At 35.8% G+C, this 16,608-nt stretch overlaps 1 protein-coding gene across 1 annotated transcript; it reads left to right on the top strand.

The window, feature by feature from the left end:
• Positions 1–383: 383 nt before the first annotated feature.
• PSKH2 (protein serine kinase H2) lies at positions 384–12,915 on the top strand. Its single transcript, XM_057736984.1, is given in 8 exon segments — positions 384–389; positions 1,518–1,582; positions 1,584–1,802; positions 1,804–2,091; positions 2,093–2,197; positions 12,620–12,651; positions 12,654–12,695; positions 12,698–12,915. Coding segments are annotated over 8 exon segments (975 nt in total).
• Positions 12,916–16,608: the final 3,693 nt, after the last annotated feature.

Below are 16,608 nucleotides of genomic sequence, written 5' to 3' on the forward strand. Positions count from 1 at the left end.
TGGAAAGAGAAGAGGGACAGAATCCACTTAAGATTACTAAATTGCTATCTGTTTTGATAAGGTAATTGGCCAGAAAATTAAATGCACTGTATAGAACAAAGCTATTTTCTGTAAGCTGCTGTAGCCAAATGCCATTTTTACTCAGTAAGCACAGGAATATAAAGAATAAGTAAGTAGAGAAAAAAAAAATTTCAGGAAGAATAAACTCAGCAAAAAGAAATAAGGCTATTAAATGCACAGATTGATATTTACATTTGAACCTTTGGTATTGAACATGTGACTTAAAGAATTACCTTCTCCCTGATCCTCCCTGAGTACATTCCATTTGCTGGCATCCTTACTTGGGAGAAGTTTTAATAGAGTGGGAAAAGCACCAAATTATAATGCAGGTAAGGAGACGTGGGGTCTAATCCTTACTCCACAACTTAAACTGCCAATCAGCTAACCTGATCTTCAAATGTCTTCATTTGTAAAATGAGGGTTTGGAGTAAATCATTGTCTACTATTCTTCCCAGCTGTAAAATCATGATTCAAGCACTTTCTCAACATTTCTTAGACAAACATAGAAGGTTAAATTTTGATAGGATTCTTAAATTTACATAGACATTAACACAGATGATTCAAGTTTAAGATCCCTAGCCTTTGAAATCATAACTGATTTCCTGGTCTTTCTGAGAGATGATTACTTTAAATATTATTGCCACTCATCCCAGGTTAAAACTCTGTTGGCTGTGTAAAAATTGCAACTGCAGGAGGATCAGGTAGGGGGAAACTATGACAGCTGCTGGCTGCAAGGTGGTCCTGACACAATCCCCACCAGTTTTCTGAAAGCTGCTCTTATAATAGCACAGCCATGCTGACTTTCTCAATGGTACATCTACTAAGGAATGATTTTAGGCGAGACCTTGGGTGAGAAATGAGATATGCCTGGGACTGAGAGCTCACAGTCAAGTAACCTGAGGAAGGCTACTCTTTGTACCCTGTCTCCTGATATGGTTTCCTCCATCTTTGGAGAAGTTATGAACAGGACTAAGCTTCTTTTTTATTTTCTCCACCTGGTGGTTGCTGCTGCAGAATGATAAAAACAAGAGCTTGAGGGAGGAAAGAAAATGATAGATGGAGGTCCCAAAATTCTTCAAGGAAATTTTGGAGAAATGCATTTGAAGGAATTGGATTTAAATCCCATCTATTGCAACTATAATCTGCGTGGCCTTGGGAAATCATTTGACTTTTTAATATCACCCAATAAGAATTTTATAGGATAGGATTAAAAAAATAAAACTCCTGGCATATAATAAATGAGTAATAAATGGTAGCTATTGTTATTAAGATTGTTTGTCTTTTGACCAACTAATTACTTTTATATCACTTGCCTCCATTTCAAAAGAGTATTTGGGGTGACTTTCAAAAATAATGAGCACAATTAAGCAAGGAAATTGGTTTGGGGGAGGAACATAAAGCTAAAAAAAGATGATGTAAAGCATCTAATTAAATAATTTTGAAAATCATCACTTCAGAGGATAACAGATTTAATTGGTTTTTCTTCCAACAAATATGATATCAAGGCTGTTATCAGGACAGGCATTCAGCAAGTTTCTCAGCATGGAGCCCAAAACCACCAAGAAACCTTTTGCAGTGGAAACCAGGATGAGAGAAGGCAGAGAGGAACGTGAGTCTGAGCTCTCTGTCCTGTGGCAGGTTAGCCATTGTTACATCGTCCAGCTCCTGGAGATCTTTGATTCCCTGTATCGTGTTTACATGGTGATGGAGTTGGCTACAGGAGGGGAACTCTCTGATCGACTCAACTCAAGGATGCTTTACAGAACAGGATGCTGTCAGAATCCTCCGCATGGTTGCTGATGACATGACGTGTTTGTATGCATTGAGAGTAACTCACAGGGACCTAAAGCCTGAAAATCTCTTATATTATTACCCTTGTGCAGAGTTAAAAATTTCAATCACAGATTTTGGTTTGGCACACTCTGGGAACAAAAGTGGTGACTGGACAGTGAGGATGCTCTGTGGGACCCCAGAGTACATAGTCCCAGAGGTTTTACTAAGGAAAACTACCAGTGCAGTTGGCATATGGGCTTGTCATCACATTTATTTTACTTATCGGATTCTTACCTTTTGATGGTGAAAGCCGTAAGAGGCTTTATAGGAATATTCTAAAAGGCAAATATAATTATACAAGAGAGGTAAGAGTTCACTTTCTTCCTATTGACTTGGTCTTGAATAGAGTTTCTCGATCTCAGCACTATTGTTATTTAAGGCGGGATGATACTTTATTGGGGGTGGGGTGGGAAGAGATGTTGGGGTGAGACTGTCCTGTGCATTGTAGGATCCCTGGCCTCTACCAACTAGGTACTAGTAGATACACTACTAGCAGATACTGGTAGATACTGATTTCTAGTAGCTACACTAGATACACACCTTGTCCCAGTTGTGACAACCAAAATTGTCTCCAGACATTGTTAAATGTCCCCTATAGGGCAAAATCACCCCTGGCTGAGAGCCACTGATCTCAAGGTAGCAAGGACCTCAATTACTGAGTCGCCCTTACACATGGTTAGCACATGACATTGACCATCAAGTAGATGAGCGAGTTTGCCGTTTTTTCTCCAGTCATGGTGTGGAGCCTGAGTGAGCTGAGTAGACTAATGTGTACTCAGAAGCTCAGCATGATGTTTGGGTATTTGGTGGGAGATTTTCTGCCCTAATTCTAGATGATCTGATCCCTTTTTGAGATGTAGTGTTTCCTCAGTGAAATGTTTAACCTCACAGTTTGTGTAAAATATTTATCCATTGTTTAAACTTGGAACTCCCAGCTTTTATGAATGTGTTAACTTTTTGTTGTTTTGTTTAGGGAAGGAAAGTTGCCAATGCTTCTGTGTGGGAAGCCTGACACAATAGGAAATTCACTTTGTGTTGGGCAAGTGACCAGATTCATTTTATGTTTAAGTATGAACTAACTTTTTTTTCCTCATGAAAATGTATTGATAGTTTGATTATAACTACATAATGTGTAACATTTATATATATAACATCTTAAGCAAAATTAAAAGCTAGATAACAAATTGAAAAATAATATTTTCTACACTCTGACAGATTTAATATCTTCTTATACAGTGCATATATATTTAAAAAAAACTCATGCAAATTAATAATTGAGAACTGAGACTTACATAGGGAGTAGGAAAGGATGGGAAGAATTCACAGACAATGAAAACCATTGATTATTTAAAAATTATTTTTTATTAGAGTATAGTTGCTTTACACTGCTATGTGAGTTTCTGCCATACAGCAAAGTGAATCAATCGTATGTACACATATATCCCCTCTTTTTTGGATTTCCTTTCCATTTAAGTCACCACAGAACATTAAGTAAAGTTCCCTGTGCTACACAATATGTTCTCATTAGTTATCTATTTTATACATAGTAGTGTATATATGTCAATCCCAATCTCCCAATTCCAATCTCCCAATCCCAGTTTCCCGATTTGTTTTCTATGTCTGTCACTATTTCTACCTTGCAAATAAAATCATCTATACCATTTTTCTAGATTCCACATATAAACATTAATATATGATATTTTTCTCTTTCTGACTTACTTCACTCTGTAAGACAGTCTCTAGGTCCATCCATGTCTCTGCAAATAACCCAATTTCATTCTTTTTCATGGCTAATATTCCATTGTATATATGTACAACATCTTCTTTATCCATTCCACTGTTGATGGACATTTAGGTTACTTCCATGTCCTGGCTACTGTAAATAGTGAACATTGGGATACATGTATCTTTTTGAATTATGGTTTTTCTGGGTATATGCCTAGTTGTGGGATTCCTGGGTCATATGGTAACTCTATTTTTAGCTTTTTAAGGAACCTCCATATTGTTCTTCATAGTGGCTGCATCAATTTACATTCTCACCAACAGTGGAGGAGGGTTCCCTTTTCTCCACACCCTCTCCAGCATTTATTGTTTGTTGATTTTTTTGATGGTGGCCATTCTGACCTGTGTGAGGTAATACCAATTGTAGTTTTGATTTGCATTTCTCTAATAATTATTGATGTTGATCATCTTTTCATGTGTTTGTTGGCCATTTGTATGTCTTCTTTGGAGAAATGTCTATTTAACTTTTTCCACTCATTTTTTGATTGGGTTGTTTGTTTTTTTGACATTGAGGTGCACGAGCTGCTTGTATATTTTAGAGGTTAATCCTTTGTCAGTTGCTTTGTTTGCAAATATTTTCTCCCATTCTGAGGATTGTCTTTTCCTCTTGTTTATGGTTTCCTTTGCTGTGCAAAAGCTTTTAAGTTTCATTAGGTCCCATTTATTTATTTTTGTTTTTATTTTTATTACTTTAGGTTGTGGGTCAAAAATATCTTGCTGCAATTTATATCATAGAGTATTCTGCCTATGTTTTCCTCTAAGAGTTTTGTAGTGTCTGGCCTTACATTTATGCCTTTAATCCATTTTGAGTTTATTTTTGTGTATGGTGTTAGAGAATATTCTAATTTCATTCTTTTACACATAGTTGTTCAGTTTTCCTGCACCACTTATTGAAGACACTGTCTTTTCTCCATTGTATATTCTTGCCTCCTTTGTTATAGATTAGGTGCCCATATATGCATGGGTTTGTCTCTGGGCTCTCTATTCTGTTCCATTGATCTATATTTCTCTTTTTGTACCAGTACCATACTGTCTTGATTACTGTAGCTTTGTAGTATAGTCTGAAGTTGGGGAGCTTGATTCTTCTAGCTCTGTTTTTCTTTCCCCAGATTGCTTTGGCTATTCAGGGTCTTTTGGGTTTCCATACAAATTGTAAAATTTTTGTTCTAATTCTGTGAAAAGTGCCATTGGTAAATTCATAGGGATTGCATTGAATCTGTAGGTTGCTTTGGGTAGTATAGTCATTTCACAATATTGATTCTTCCAGTTCAAGAACATGGTGTATCTCTCCATCTGCTTGTGTCATCTTTGATTTCTTTCATCAATATCTTATAGTTTTCTGAGTACAGGTTTTTTGCCTCCTTAGGTAGGTTTATTCCTAGGTGTTTTACTCTTTTTGTTGCAATGGTTAATAGGATTGTTTCCTTAATTTCTCTTTCTAATCTTTCATTGTTAATTTATAGGAATGCAAGAAATTTCTGTGTATTAATTTTGTATCCTGTAACTTTACTAAGTTAATCGCTTAGCTCTAGTAGTTTTCTGGTGGCATCTCTAGGGTTTTCTAAGTATAGTATAATGTCATCTGCAAACAGTGACAGTTTTAATTCTTCTTTCCAATTTGGATTCCTTTTACTTAATTTTCTTCTCTGGTTGCTGTGGCTAGGACTTCCAAAACTGTTGGGCTGGCCAAAGAGTTCATTTGTTTTTTTTCCATAAGATGGTTCTAGTACTGCTTAGTTGTCTTTAACTTCACTTGAAACAATTATGTTATATTGTATTGTGACAGCTGTCATATCAGCATGCATTTAAAAAAAAATCAAAATTGGTGAATTTTTGTGTAGCCAGTTTAATACTGAAGATAGAAGAAAAAAAGCAACATTTTCAGCATATTATGCTTTATTATTTCAAGAGAGGTAAAAGTGCAACTGAAATGCAAAAAAAGATTTGTGCAGTGCACGGGGAAGGTGCTGTGACTGATCAAACGTGTCAAAAGTGGTTTGCTAAGCTTTGTTCTGGGGATTTATCGCTGAATGATGCTCCACAGTTGGGTAGACCAGTTGAAGTTGATAGCGATCAAATCAAGACATTAATTGAGAACAATCAACGTTATACCATGCGGGATATAGCTGACATACTCAAAATATCCAAGTCAAGTGTTGAAAATCATTTGCACCACTTTGGTTATGTGAATCACTTTGATGTTTGTATTCCACCTAAATGACAAAAACCTTCTTAACCATATTTCCATATGCAATTCTCTACTTAAAAGTAATGAAAATGTTCCATTTTTAAAGCAAATTGTGATGGACAATGAAAAGTGGATGCTGTACAATAGTGTGGACTGGAAGAGAATGTGGGGCAAGCGAAATGAACCACCATCAACCACACCAAAGGCCGGTCTTCATCCAAAGAAGGTGATGTTGTGTATATGGTAGGATTGGAAGGGAGTCCTCTATTATGATCTCCTTCTAGAAAATCAAACGATTAATTCCAATGAGTACTGATCCCACTTAAATCAACTGAAAGTGGCACTCTGCGAAAAGATCCTGAATTAGTCGACTGAAAATGCATAATCTTCCATCAGGATAATGCAAGACCATATGTTTCTTTAATGACCAGGCAAAAACTGTTACAGCTTGGCTGGGAAGTTCTGATTCACCTGCTGTGTTCACCAGACATTGTACCTTCGGATTTCCATTTATTTCAGTCCTTACAAAATTCTCTTAATGGAAAAAATTTCAATTCCCTGGAAGACTGTAAAAGGCACCTGAAATAGTCCTTTGCTCAAAAATATAAAATGCTTTGGGAAGATGGAATTATGAAGTTGCCTGAAAAATGACAGAAGCTTGTGGAACAAAAGGGTGAATACAATGTTCAATAAAATTCTTGGTGAAAATGAAAAATGTGTCTTTTATTTTTACTTAAAAAACTGAAGGTCCTTTTTGGCCTACCCTATACATATGTATAGTATCTAGTTATCAAGTGTACCTGTTTCATCTTTTAAATGGAGTAGTGAGAAAAGTGTGGTAACATTTAAATATTAATGGTAAATTACACATTCTTGCCAATGAATTGGGAATCACATATTTTTGCCTAATTATTGCCACTATATCACAGTACTCTTTTTTTGGTGTGAAGTAAACTGATAATAAAATGAGTCATAACCGTATTAGGTATCTGACAAGGATAAACACTGATATTAAAAAGATATTTTAAAAATCACCCGCATGGACATTGATAGAAACTGGTGCCCATCTGCTTAGATTCACCCGTGACTGCTGTCCTGTTGGGAAAAGATTTACTGATGTGCTACCTTGTAAGGAACAGATCCGATGAATTATGCTCACCAGCCACGACCGCAATTTCTTTCTATCTCCTTATCTCTGCTAGTTTCTCTCATTTTTTCTTTACTATATTTCTTCTCCTCTCAGGTTATTAAGTAGGAAAAAAAGGAGAGGAGAGCAGAGGATTCGGTCCTTTAACTCCTGTTCATTCTCTTTCCAACACGACTAGAATGCCAATAGCGTATATTACACCATCCCTCAGGCTATAATTCTTATAATTTTTTTCCCATTCCTGTGCTTTAGTTCTTAAGTATCTATGCTCACAAAAAGAAAATGTGATGCTCAATTTTTTTAACGATATTTTTACTTCAAAAGTTGTTTTACAGACAATAATTTAAAGATAAATCTTTCAAATTGTACTTCATTTTCTGCTTGTCACTTTCTTCATCTCTTCTCTGACTCACCTTAAATTGAATGTATGTATGTTTTCTTTTAAACTCAATCACAAATAGTGAGTGTTTGTAAGAATTGAAACAGTGGTGCATCTCGTTTTGACTGTGTAGATGTTACGCTTGGTATAAGGGATAGTGATTAGAGTGGAAAATAGCTATCGGCTTCCTTGATTATGCTGCACCTCTTGACCTTGATATCATCAGTGGAATTCATGGAGTTGAGGAGAAAAGAACTATTTGCATACAGTTTTTATAAAACTTAGAAATATCTGAATTTAATATTATATTTATATTGTTTATGTTATGGTTTATGAGGCTTATAATATAGGAACTAGTTCTAAATGTACGATATGTATGGAAGAATGGGTCAACCAATGATTTAGGGATCAAAGGCCAATTTAGTTTTTTGTTATTTTTCTTATCATCTTTATTGAGGGTTATCTCTGCCCAATCCTGTTAAAGTTTCACTACTTTCTTTATGAGTGAAGAACAAAAAGCATCTCTCCCCTCATGTCAGGAGCCTCTTAACTTACAAAAATATCCTCTTTATGAGCCTCATGTAGGATTAATTGGTTTTCTCATTTTTTATTAGATATCACCTATAATAACTTGAGAATGTCTATTCACTTTTCCCAGAGTTTACAAATGTCCCAACAGATAGAGCATTCTGGCATAATTAGTCAAAGCTCAACTTTGAGCAGTTTCAGCTTTGGCAAATATGACACAATTTGAAGTCTGTTTTGAATATTGGGAAGAAAAAAACCTTAAATATCTTTGGTATAGAGATGATGTACAGAATCTCTTGCTTTTTGAAATGAGGAAGAATGATTTTGCCCAGTCTACTGCTAACAATGTTATGGAGAGTTGTCAGTACTTTGGGGCACATGTACATAAAATTTAATTGCAAAGCTTAAATGAAATCCTAACACGCTCACAGGCTAACATTCAAAGAAGGAAGGGAAATGCTAGTCAGAGGGTTATTACCAGTAGAAATTTTGATAAAAACTACAATTTTTGAGGGAATTAATGCTACTTTGAGTGTGCTCCTACTCCAAAGGTTTGAAAGATAGCTTAACTATATACTTAAAAAAATAGATGTTTGTAGTTTTATGAAAACTTATGATTAAATCCACCAATAATTACCCCTTACTTCTATAAACTCTATATCTATCGTGTCAACATTACTTATAATCCTTAAATGTTTTTCTTCCCCTTTTATTGAGATATCATTGACATATAGCGCTGTGTAAATTTAAGGTGCACAGCGTAATGATTTGACTTACATACATCATGAAATGATTATCACAATAAATTTAGTGAACATCCATCATCCAATATAGATACAAAATAAAAGAAAAAGAACAAAACGCTTTTCTTTCCGATGAAAATTCTTAACGATTTACTCTCTTAACTTTCGTATATAACATATAGCAGTATTAAATATTTAACTTTGTTGTACATTACATCCTCAGTACTTATTTATCTTGTTACTGAAAGTTGCTACCTTTTGACTGCCTTCATTCAAATCCTCTTCCCCCTTCCCACCTGCCTCTGGTAGCCAAAAATCTGATCTCTTTTTCTATGAGGTTGTTTGTTTTTGAAGTATAATTGTTCTAGTGCTGATTCCTAGTACACAACATAGTGATTCAATATTTCTGCACATTACAAAATGATCACCACTTCGGTGTTTAAAATTTAAGACGTTGCATCCAGAATTTTAGGGACTACATCTATATTGTGTGTGCCTATGCTTGTAGTGTCTAGCTTTTAATAATGATTTTTCATAATGATTCTCTGTAGGAATGCCTCAGAGGAATCAAGAAGTATGAAAGCTTTGACTAGTCATAGGAATATTATTGATTTTTTAAAACTAGTTACATAGTCAGTTTTTGTATATTTATTAATCTTCTGCACAAGCTATTACATTAGCTTTATTAATCGGTGTTCATTAAAAAAAAGAAAGAACATGGGCATCTTTGGAATGTAGGACTCTGTTGTCTCTTGCGGGGGTTGCTGGGAGTCTCTATGCAGACTCCTGGGGCTCCAAGTGGGGAGCAGAGTAAAGGAGACTAGAGGATACAGAGCTGTGGGAAACTCCTAGGTAAGAGAACCCTGAACAAATGATTTAATTTGGGAGCTGATGCAGAAAACTAGAGATGAAGTAGGGCCTGGTTGTCAGAACAAGTAAAAAGTGCAGGAAAGGATAGGGTGGAGGACAGAGCCAGTGAAAGGAACACTGCAGAGAAGGCCAGGAGCACCAGGTAAGGGGACGTGGGCAGACTCTGCTGGACAATAAGCCAGCAAGGCCCCCACCAGGCAGGATCCAGAGAGCCAGACTTGTTCGAAGGCCCTGCACTTGGGCCACATTAAGAGAAAATTATTCATCAACAAATTGGAAAGCAATAAACTGCAATCATTCCCTAATGCTCTGTTTAGAGGCAAAGGAGTGAAGACATCAGTAGAATATGATACCATCCCTCTAAGTTTCTTTTATTCCTCCAAATAAAATAGTGCAATTGCTAGCACTGAATTTCAGTTTTATACCTTTTTTGTTGTTGCTTTGTACAGTTTATCTAGTTTCTATTAGAGAGGATAGAGAAATAGGCAAAGATGAGGAAAGGAGGAAAGGAAGAGAGAAGAATATTTTCCACAAATATTACAATGTACTTGTAACTGATTGGATGAGTTTGGGATAAAAGAAAGTGCTGTCTTTCTTTTTACATGGTTCATTACCTCTTCACACAGAACAGTTTTGGTTTTTTTGTTTGTTTGTTTTTGAGGGCACACGTTTATCATGGCAATAGTAAGTAGAATTGGTCTGAGAAGTTTTGGATAATTTTCATCTTCTGGTCCTCTAAATATTGTTAGTGAAATGTGTCTATAAAAGAACTGAAGAGGGAGTTACATTGTGTTTTAATAGTAACCACAACAGGAGCAACAACAATCTATGTAATATTTTATACTTTGAAAACATTTTTCACATACTTTATGAATTTGCTCCTAATAGAAATCTTATGGAGGAGCTATGATGATCCCCATTTTTTTGATGAGGAAACCAAGACCTTGAGGTTTAGAGCTGAGTGTGGCCAGTCAGCGTGTCTGCTCCAGACCCACTTACCTCAATACCCAGCTCCTTCCTTATTAAGATGGGTTAACAGGATGCCTGGCAGCAGTGTCTCTCTGAGACTGAGGAGAGAAGCCAGATGGGAATTAAGTCAAAGAGTGGGAATGGCCATGTCCAAGAAGAGAAATGATAATGAAAGCCTCGTTGGACATAACGTGGATGTGAGAGTTGCTGACAGGACTGAATGATGTCATCAGGTGACAGTTGGTTCAGAGTAGGAATTTGATTCAACCTGTGGTCCCATAACCTGATTGTTTTGTGTCACATAACACTATTAGTTCAAAAATTTTGAGCATGCGTACTCAGTTCTTATGCATTTCTAGAATATATACATATATGTATATTAATCTGTTTTATACTTTATAAAACATAGACAAAAATAAATTTTGTATTAAGAAGATAAAAATACAGTAGAAGTTCTAACATTCTTTTCTTATACTTGTGATTTTCTAATACGTAACATGAAACTGTCTTCTACACACTCTCTAGTTGTTCTTTATGGCTCAGGGATTCTGTAATTTATAACCTACATTTGAATAATGAGCTTTGTCTAAAGAAATTTTTTCCAGGACACCAGTTACCTTATTTTCTGCAACTGCATTTCAAGGTATATTCATTTGGTCATCTTAATGAGTTCACCATAAATCTCATTGCACATATATTATATTCTTTCCAGAAAGACTCATTTGCTTGTCTTATAATGTTCCACTGGAGACATCTAATTTAACCTTCATTTAAGTGGCCTTGAGCCCCAATAAATAGGTCTGGATCCAGGGCCAAATAAATGTCTAGCCAGAATCAGAGCTTCCTCTGCCATCATGAGTATCAACTACTGACGTGTTTTGTCTAGAATTGCAAGGTTTATGTTTTATTCTCCTTGTGTTTGAGTATTTGGCAAATGTGTTCATTAATTTCAGGAATTTTATTTTGGGGATAAATATTTCTTATATCTCATCTATTTAAATAAACTGAAGAAATAAAAGAAGAAGTAATTCCTTTGCTGGTTTCTTTGATCCAAATTCTCAGAGTGCCAGGAGATTGGCAGGTGTAATGTTTATGTATGGAGTTTGATTTTTTCTTCCACAAGGACTAAGACAATAGCTTGTAAGGATGCCCTTATTTTTCTTGAGATACACAATTTTTAAAAAACACATATCCACCAGAAATTGCTGTTTGCGGTACAGCAAATATATGGGCAGTTTTCTCAATTTCTCTCCTTTGTAGATGAGGAGGGACACAAAACCATAGTATTTTCCAGATACGTGCTACATGTTGATAGGTAATGCAGAAAACAAGCTTGAGGAAAAACAACAGGCTTCGTGTCTCTATCCTCACAAAAGTCACTATGAATTTCTGTCGTACTTAAATCATGTGCAAAAGCTGTAGATTTTGCCAGAATACATCCTTGAAACATCAAATAGCTGGTTGCACATGTTATATCTCTGCTATGGGCTGAATCATGCTTGTGGGCAACGGCCTGGGAGCAGCGAGGGTCCTGTGTGCCCAGAGGAATTGCACTGTGGAGGATTCTTCCCTGAGGTCCTCTGTTCTCTCCAGACTGTGGAGTTGTAGGCATTGTTAAATTCAGCGTAAGTTTTCAAATGGAGAGAAAAGTTGATTTCGCAGTCCCTTCCACTTTCCACTCTAACTCATCCTTGGAGGCACAGGGACTCTCTGACATGACCACAGTGGGGTAAATACTCACCTGATGCTGGTGGAGTTCACCACCAACAGCTGCTTCGCCTTGTCCTGCTCATGTGAACACGATGTGGGAACGTGTGTCACTGATGGCAGCGCAAGGGGACAGATTTCTGGAAGAAGAATTCTCATTCGTTGGACAGAGAGTTTGGAAGAGAATTTCTGTGTTTGTTCTTTTCTATTGCTAAAGAGAGATTCTTTTTGTCTTTTCAAAACTGGATTTTTTGGTTCACTGTATTTAATGACATAATTTTCAAATGGCTTATTTGAAGAAGTCATTTGTATATGATAAACATTGATCTTTATGATTAGGAACATGATTCTCTATGTGTGTTTGTGTGTGTGTTTTTATTTTATTCTATTTTATTTATTTGCTTTTATTCTCGGCCTTGGCCAAATATTTCCCACTTGGCAAAGGACTTAAACTACTGATTTTGGAGCCTAATCTTAGAGTGTCAGCTGGCGGGCACTGGACCATCTCTGGGTCATCACCATGACTGCAGGGTCTTCCATGAAGAATCTTCAGAGGGTCATTTCCCAGAAGCTCATGCAAAGGGCATCTCCCCAACCACAGAGTCCCAGATATGCACAATCTTCTAAGTCGTATCCTTATCACGAGTAAAGGCATATGTGGAGCAAGAGAAACTGAAGGGTAGAAGAATCACTACTATCTGCACTTTAGTAAGCAGATGGCCTTTAAAACCACTTTTTCCAATTTTAAGCCAGATACATTAACTTCATTAATAGCACTAGGTCAATAGGGACCATTTCATCATGATTAAGGCACCCTAAAGCTCCAAGGGCCTGGGAGTATGTGATTATTGTTGGATAATGGGGACTTTCACTTTTAACATTTTTTGAGCTATAATTTTTTCCATATTTATATAGGAAATATATAAATTCTCCAAAATATCCTGCTGTAAATGATGACTAATATACTAAATACTTAGTGCATTTATATAAGAGGAAATAGTAGATGAAGAAAATCTCACCTAACAACTGATGGATTAAATAAAATGTAAGATTATAGGAGTAAGAGGTGAATATGTGAGGGAATGATGAATCAGAGACACAGCAGGCGTGGTTAGATGTGGGGAATAAATGTACTTATGCTGAAATTACTGATTTATAGTTAAGACGAGTATATGGTGATAATAACCACTGGGTAACACTTAAGATAGTGATAAATGTCTGTTAATTTCAAATTTAGTTTGCAAGTATTCGTGGAAATTGCTAATTACAGGGTATATAAATAAGCTTAGCAGGCAATAAAATAAAAATAAACCAGTGGAACTAACTGAAACTAAAAAGCTTCTGTATAGCAAAGGGAACAATTAACAAAACAAAAAGGTAACCCACAGAATGGGAAAGAATATATGTGAACCATATATCTGATGAGAGGTTAATGTCCAACATATAAGGAATTTCCATAGCTCAATAGTTAAAAAAAAAAAAAAAAGCAAACTAACAACCCAACTTTTAAAATAGGCTAAGGGCCTGAATAGACATTTCTCTGAAGAAGACATATAGACGGCCATCAGGTACATCATCAGGGAAAAAAAGCAATCAAAACCACAGTGAAATATCACCTCACACCTGTCATTAAGAAAAAGGAAGTCAGCAAGTGTTGGCGAGGATGCGGAGAAAAGGGAATCCTGGTACACTGTCAATGGGAATGTAAATTGGTATGACTACAATGGAAAACAGTATGGTGGTTTCTCAAAAAAATTAGAAACAGAGCTACTGTATGATCCAACAATCTCACTTCTGGACATTTATCCAAAAGAGCTGAAATCAGGATCTGGAAGAGAGATGAGCACTCCTATGTTCATTGTGCATTGTTTACAAAAGCCAAGATGTGGAAGCAACCTAGATGTCCATCTGCAGATGGATGGATAAGAAAATGTGGTATATACATACAATGGAGTATTATTCAGGCTTAAAGAAGCAGGAAATTCTTAAGATACAGTAGCTATCCATCAGAAGCTTGAAGTCTAATTGGGGCATTATTCACTGGAAAATAGGATTTTATAGAATCAGACAATAGTGATATTTTTCTAATGTTAGCACTCATCACCCACCAGAGTTTACAAAGGAATGTGTATGTGATCATCTTGCTTCATCCCTCTACTGTCAAGTCTTTTTGATTAGCCCAATTTTCTTTTAGAATCATTTAATCAAATATCTTGATGGCTTTAAATACCCACCATAGGATAATTATAACTGATGTATTAAAAGAAGTAAGCTCCAAAACTCAGTTCTCCAGGCAAGGCACATATGGTCTGATCCCTAGTACAGTAAATTTTTGTAAAGTGATACAAAGACTGAAATATTTTTAAGTATAGCACTTGATATCACTCGTATGAATGGATAAATATAGTAAATAATGATTGATCAGTTGACATTATCTTATTTTGTTAAGTACAATAATAAAATACTAGAGTGATGTTTAGTATAACCATAAAATCAGTCCTAATTTTCTATTTTGTTTTTCTCTTTTAGGTTATATATATGAAACAATTATATGTGATATATAAATGTGAATGTTAATTAGTGACATATTTTCAGTATAAATTATAATGCTATGTCATATACTGCAAACAATGGGTTAATTCCTTTACTATAGAAAACATCCAAAGTCATTAAAAAATAGGAAAAAATGGGCAAATATCTTGACAGGTAGTTCATAAAAATACAGATGGAGGGGCTTCTCTGGTGGAGCAGTGGTTAAGAATCTGCCTGCCAATGCAGGGGTCACAGGTTCTAGCCCTGGTGCAGTAAGATCCCACATGCCGTCCATGGAGCAACTAAGCCCATGCGCCACAACTACTGAGCCTGTGCTCTAGATCCTGTGAGCCACAACTACTGAAGCCTGCGTGCCTAGAGCCAGTGCTCTGCAACGAGAGAAGCCACCACAATGAGAAACCACGGAAATGAGAAGCCCGTGCACTGCAACAAAGAGTAGTCCCCACTTGCCACAACTAGAAAAAGCCCACGCAGCAACGAAGACCCAATGCAACCAATAAACAAACAAATAAATAAATAAATTTATTTAAAAAATACAGATGGCTAACAAGTATGTGAAAATGTTCAATTTCACTCATAGTTTAAAAATGAAAATTAAAACCACAAAAAGATAATTTTTCACCTACCAGATGAATGCAATTTAACACTCGAATCATGTCTGGTGGAGGTTGCAGGAAAGCAGACACTGTCCTGTACCCTTGAGAGAGAGGAGTGCAAGCAGGTTCCACTTCACAGGGGTACAGTTTAGCAGCAACATCTATTCAGATTAATAATGTAGTGGCCCTTTGACCTAATAGCGGCATTTCTAGAAACTTGCCGTACCTATATTCCTGCCAAAGTGTGCAAAGATATACGTGCAAAAGTGTATAAAACACTGTTATTTATATAAATAGGAATCCCAAGTGAATGCCCATCAGTATGGGACCTTCTTAAATAAAGCTTGTTAACATCTAAGCAACAGGCAACCACACATTAAAAATGACGTGGTAGATCTGTATGTTATGTTATATGATATGTTACTGTGCAAAATGAAAAGGCAAAGTGCAGAGAAGTATTATAGTATGGTCTCATTTGTGTGAAAATGCATTTAGAAGCTTGAAAGTTGTAAGAATTTGGTGAAAATAGTGATTATATCTGGGGTGGGGGGAAAGATTAGGAAGTCTTGGGTGGAAGGGAAAGGTTTATTTTTCACTTTATACCTATTTCTACCTTGAATTTTTTTTAGTTGATGCATTTAAGTTTATAGTAAAAAGAAAATCCAGTTGAAAATGCAAGTGGCAGAAGTGAAAAAATCAAAAAGGGAGAAGCTTGAATAAGCAGTCCTAGAGGAATTGGGGATTGACTGAACAATCAGCTGTGAAAACTGGTTCTTTATATACTTGGATATTTCATATCTTTTCCAACTGAAAAATTTGGAATAAAAATACAAGCAATAAAAATTGTGATGCTAGATGTAGAAAACAAACTTTTGGTTACCAAAGGGGAAGGTGGGGGAGGGATAAATTGAGAGTTTGGAATTAACATATACACACTACTATGTAAAAATATTAGATAAAAAAGACTTACTGTATAGCACAGGAAACTATATTCAATATCTTGTAATAACCTATGATGGAAAAGAATCTGAAAAAGAATATATATATAGCTGAATCACTTTGCTGTATACCTGAAACTAATACAACTTTGTAAATCAACTATATTTCAATAAAAATTCTAATGCTAATACTTTCAGATTTCTTAAATGATTAGAAAATAGCTTTAACATGCAGCCATGTTATTCTATCCTAATATTTACTGAGTACTTACTCTGTGCCAAGACCTATGCTCAACACCTTTATTAAATATTATC

Source organism: Hippopotamus amphibius, chromosome 5, assembly GCF_030028045.1.
Source record: "Hippopotamus amphibius kiboko isolate mHipAmp2 chromosome 5, mHipAmp2.hap2, whole genome shotgun sequence".
Lineage (NCBI taxonomy): Eukaryota > Metazoa > Chordata > Mammalia > Artiodactyla > Hippopotamidae > Hippopotamus > Hippopotamus amphibius.